Below are 5,735 nucleotides of genomic sequence, written 5' to 3'. Positions count from 1 at the left end.
TTTCAACTCATCCTACCACGAAATATGTGACAATATCAACTAGTTAATTAGTTCTTGTATGGCGCATATCACACATTTAACGTTTGGATTGTTACCTCTGAGGCCTAGATGCCCTGACAAAGGCACTGACGCATTCAAAGAATAACTACCTGTGGGTACCCATTTACTTTACCTGGGTCGGGTGTGGCAAATGTAGTTCAATGTCTTGTCAAAAGACTAAAAGACTAATATTAAAATTCCATAGTGGCATTCAAGGATTACCACAAGACCTACGTGTTTCTGCATGGTGCACTTAAACCACGACTGTTGTCCCAAACTCACTTCTTCTTGGCTTCTTCGAGCAGACTGGCCTCGTCTGTTGCTAAGAAGATTCTCCTGACCGGCACTGCCTGTCTCTTCTCCAATTCTTGGTAGAATTCTTCGGTGTAGACCATGTACTCCTCGATACCGTGAAATTTGGCATCCCGGATGAGTTTATCTGTACGCCTCACGTGGATGCTTTCATTGGGGGGGAAATATTAAAATGAAATCCATGTTAGTCAACAAGATACCCTGATAAACTCCAAACCCTCAGCTCGTTTTGTTTTGACTGGCAAAGGTGAGAATGTACCTTTAGTTGTTTGTTATACAGTAGGTTTGCGGGTGCACCATGTGTGTGAGAGAGAGAGAGAGAGAGGTTTGAGGAGTCCTGAAAAGGACTCTGACTCGGTAATCTTTCTTGGAGGAGTGTAGTCCTGAAAAGGACTGTTTGTTATTTTTCTTAGCATATAGTTCTCAGGAGAACTATAGCGCTTGGAGAGGATGAGTGGCTCGACGTTTCAAACAGGTTGACTATCCGTCGTCAGGAGTCGGATAGGAGTCGGATAGTCAACCTGTTCGAAACGTCGAGCCACTCATCCTCTCCAAGCGCTATAGTTCTCCTGAGAACTATGTGATAAGAAAGATATTAACAAACAGTCCTTTTCAGGACTACACTCCTCCAAGAAAGATTACCGAGTCAGAGTCCTTTTCAGGACTCCTCAAACCTCTCTCTCTCTCACACACATGGTGCACCCGCAAACCTACTGCATATCTACATCACCATGCAAGCCGACACTTACAAGCAGCATTTAGTTATTTTTTGTTAATGATATACAAGTATATATGGCTCTAAACAAAAAACTAGAGGCGACTCCAATAGTACTATTTGCTGAGGGGCGCATGGTACTTTTGGAGTCACCGAGGTCCATAGTTTAACCAGGACCTCGAATAGAAGGCATGGTATATTTGTTTTATATCCTGCATCAAAAATTCATTTAAAAAAATAATAATAATAATTGTTTAGGGGAAAAAAAATTAGAATTAAAAAATGAAGTCATTTTTTATCAAAAAAGATTTAAAATATTTTGTTTTCATTAAATTAAGATTTGAAAAAAGAAAAAATCTGTTCAAAAAAAAAATTAACATATTTTTTCGAACTCCCAAATAGTATTCTCATATAATACTTTTTCAGAGCAACCTTCAAATAGTTGAAATATTTCTGGTCACGTGACGAGCTCTCAACCAATCAAAAACCAATAAATTTTGTATGCATGATATAATTTGTGATATCAATTAAATGATGTTAAAAGGACTCTACTGTCAAATATATTTGATTATTTGTGCTAAAAGTAAAAAGAAAAGAAATACAAATAAAAGATACGCGACGTTGCATGCATACCGAGTACACAATTGCAATTCGTCCTTGCAATTTTACAAACCAATCGGTATAATTCACTCAGGCCGTAACTAGATTTATTACTGGGCGTACACACATTACATGAGGTGGACGTCATTGAGGGAGTGAGAGCGCATAGCTCCCCAGGCCCTGCCAGGGTATACGAAAACTGTTTAAAATCTAAGGATCAATATATTTTAGTTGAAATGGAGGGGTGGAGGAGCATAAAACGAAAACTAAAAGAAAGAGTGCACTTTTTGTGAAAAGCATGAAACTTCTAGCATAGTTAGCTTTCACCATAAGATTTATTTTCAGATGTGGAGGGAAGTCAGATTTGACCTCTGATGACCCTGAGAGGTCAAATCCAAAATGGCCACCAGTCTGCATGGTGTAATGTACAAACACGCTAAACTTTTGAACCAAATAGTCCAGAAAAATGTTTAAGGTGTCATTTCCAACTAAATTGAGATGCCAATTCATAAGATTGTGAATAGGGACGCTTGGAAGTAGGAAAGGGCATTCATTATCAAGAAAGGGACACTGATAAGATTTTGTATAGGGACACTTAGCATTATAAAGAGAAAAGTGCACTCGATCATTATAAAGAAAGTGACACTGAGATTAAACATGTCACATAAACTACGACATAGCAAAAATAGCCAGAATCAAACTGTAGGGTAACATATTCAGTACAATAGGGACTTTTAGATTTACACGACGACAACGTGGACCGCCACGTGTGACACCATTTTAAGGTAATGTGACGTCCTTTTAAGGCACTGCCGGGCACGCCCAGTGCCTTAACACGATGTCACACGCGGCAGTCCACGCTCTCGTCGTGTAAATCTAAAAGTCCTTAGTACTAACCAAGTATCGGACCGTTGATCCGTGCCGTACCGTACCACTGCACTGTATACTTATTAATTCAACATACTTATCCTGAGAAGTAAATAACAGACTTGGCTGGAGTTTCGATGGGGTATCCCTGTTATACTTCGGTTGGTTGACTTGAAATTTATTAAGATTGGTCGGGAGGTGGGTGGGTGTACCGCCCATTTTTTTTACTTGACAAGCTGACCTGTAGTTTCTTTAGCGCAGGTAGGCGAGAGAGGGGGGGGGGGGGACTGCCACTCATCTTTTACCAACACATAGATTCTTCTACCACGAGTGAAAAGAAATTAAATCAAATCAACTCAAATCAAATCCGATTCATTCGTCTCACCCAACGATCGGATGTGTGAATCCTAAGGCCGCTGTCTCTTTGTCCATGAATTCTTGGAGTTGAGGCTGAGGTCTCAGAATGTAGGTCATGATCTGACCTATCCACCAGACGGCGGGGTTACCATGTACTCTTTCCAGTCTCTCTGAGATGTCTTCTGGGATTGCCAATGGCAGGAAGTCCGGCCTTAGGTCCTGAGATAAGTGGCCTATGATTGGAAGCTCCACCACTTGGATGTTTTCATTTTTATCAGGAGCTATACAAGGAAAACAAGATGATTTCAATTCATTCGGAAATACCAATTTCTACTACATCTCGCATAATTTTACAAACCAGTATTTTCCCAATCATCTATCATTTGACTTGTCTCCAGAATCGGTTTTATTCACCATCCTATGATCACGACAATGCTGCATACTAGTTGGTTTACATCAATTTAAAAAAAATGAGAATGCGATTCATGTTCAAGACTAAAAAGTCATAATTATCACCGACTGACCTACGTCTTTGTGATTTTTTTCTTTTTTCCTCAAGCGAGGTTTTTATTTCCAAAAGTCAATACATATTTACATTAATTACTCAATGAAAGTATATTCAACAATTCTTCCAGCTTAGTATTATTTTCCAGGTGATAACAGATTCTTTAAAATTGAATTTACGTAATACATGAATACATGAAATAGGAAACAATGGGAAATAATCCAAAAAATATTATGATCCCTGAACTATTAGATGTCTTATCATTAAAGAAATTATTATTATTATTTTTGTTTTAATCAGTTTTTGTACTAACCGTTTTTTCTGCTGCGGATCTTTTATTTTCGAAACCTCTTTGATTAGTTGAAAAGAAATTTGATAAAACATGTTGAAGTCTTTTAGACAGTACTCTAGCCGCAATCTTGTAATCAGTTTTTAATAGCTAAAGAGATCTCCAATTGTCCTGATAACTCCTATCCCCCTTTTTAAATAATAATGTAGTTAGACCCTGTCGTTGGGGAGGAAGATAATTTTAGTTGTTGATACCCCTCATTTAAACTTGATATAACCTATTCTTTCACTTCTAACCAAAAAACCTTGTAAAACTCCGCTCCAAGACCAACACTTCAAGGCATGCGCGGATCCAGAGGGGAGGGAGGGGGTTGAATTTTTTCAAATTTTCGGGGCCAAAATAGAAAAAACAAATTCAGTGCTCTCTACCCCCACATAGTGCTCACTACCCCCCTCCCCCTCCCCCATTCCAACACCCCCCCCCCCCCCCCCCCCACTGGGCGAAATATCGGCCGGCTCGATTTTCAAATTTCAGCACACTAAATTTCAAATTGATATCAAATTTGGGCCTCCCCCATAAGAAATCCTGGATCCGTGCCCGCTTCCAGGGGCTTTATTATTGTTCATACATTTACATGTATTGCAATGCCAATGGGTCTCCGCAGTCCTTTTCACTTATTAGTAATAATAATAATAATAATAAAAACGTTACTTATATTAAAAGCGCTTACCACCGAAGTCTCTATAGAGCTATACACACAAAATAGACTGATATACAATAATATTACATCTTATACAAAACTAAAAATGCAAATAGACATACAAATTACAATACATATGGAATACACGTCAAAGTGAACAGAGTTAATTAATCATCGAACGCAATGTTGAATAAATCGTTCCTATTTTCACGAAGTGACGGTAGTGAGGAAAATCGTAACGCAAAGTGAATGCAATTTTTTTCACTACCGTCACTTCGTGAAAACAGCGACGAAATGTGTCTTGAGACTAGTTTTGAATAGGTTAACGGTTTGACAGTTTTTTACATTTAAAGGTAATCTGTTCCAAAGTTCAGCAGAAGCTTATTAGTAACCCTTCACATATCAATGCCTCTTCATCGAACACAGTACTAACAATTAAATAGTTACAATATTTATCATCATGTACATTCATGCATTCTTTAACACAATTTTTTATTTAAGGGTGCTTTCCCTGGTTTTACATCAAATAATGACTTGTTTCAGCATTCCGCTATGCTAGAACCCACAGCCATCTTCCAATTTATAGTAAGACGATGTGCTAAAGGACCTTTCCTTACATTTAGCGTACTACAATTATGATAACAATCCCGAAACTTGAAGCCAAACTGTGAAAGTTGTAATTTTGTATTTGCTAGTTCAAGTCATTTTATTTAGTATTTATTGATTTAGCTTGACATTGCAATAATAGAACAACAGAGGGCGTTTGGTCAAAGATTATTTTGACAGTTCTTATTTAAAGTTTTTCTAGTTTGAAGGTCAGAAACTTGTTTGGCGCCACCTGTTGTTGGCTGATTTGAAATGATCATGTTTGCAACATGATTTCTGTTTTGTGAGGAAAATCTGTGGTTTTCTGGAGCATCCTTTGTTCCTGAGAGCTGTTTCTACAGTATTATGGAGGTACAGAGGTTAGTTAAACCACATATTTGAGCATTATGAAAATGAATGTCAAAAAGGTAGTTTTTAAGATGTTTACATTGTATGAAACTTACACAGTAGCACAGTAATTTGTATGGCAAATGTATAACATGTGTATACTGTGTACCCACACATAGGATAGACTAGAGATATCTATTGCACATGTAATATGTCATTACATCTATAATTGATGTTTAGTTTTACTTAAAGTGGAAAGAAGTATAGTCAAGTAAAATATATGATGCAGAATAAGACATTCTATGATGAAAAGGGAGGAGGAATGTGAGCATACTTGTGTGAATGACAGGTCAAGGTCATGACTTTGTTATTGTATTCCTTGACTATGATAAAGTCATTCAAGCTCGTTAAATATGGT

At 37.7% G+C, this 5,735-nt stretch overlaps 1 protein-coding gene across 1 annotated transcript; it reads right to left on the bottom strand.

Moving 5' to 3' along the window:
* Positions 1 to 317: 317 nt before the first annotated feature.
* On the bottom strand, positions 318 to 4,956 carry LOC115921400 (alpha-(1,6)-fucosyltransferase-like). The gene is made up of 3 exons (XM_030978860.1): positions 4,947 to 4,956; positions 2,919 to 3,171; positions 318 to 498 (listed from the first exon to the last, which is right to left on the bottom strand). Exons 1-3 carry the CDS (start codon positions 4,954 to 4,956, stop codon positions 318 to 320), a joined length of 444 nt encoding a protein of 147 aa, XP_030834720.1.
* Between the last annotated feature and the right edge of the window lie 779 nt (positions 4,957 to 5,735).

This window comes from Strongylocentrotus purpuratus, unplaced genomic scaffold (assembly GCF_000002235.5).
Source record: "Strongylocentrotus purpuratus isolate Spur 01 unplaced genomic scaffold, Spur_5.0 spur5_scaffold_1, whole genome shotgun sequence".
NCBI classification, from domain to species: domain Eukaryota; kingdom Metazoa; phylum Echinodermata; class Echinoidea; order Camarodonta; family Strongylocentrotidae; genus Strongylocentrotus; species Strongylocentrotus purpuratus.
Note: the sequence above shows the minus strand (reverse complement) of the source record. Positions and strands in the feature narration are given on the sequence as shown.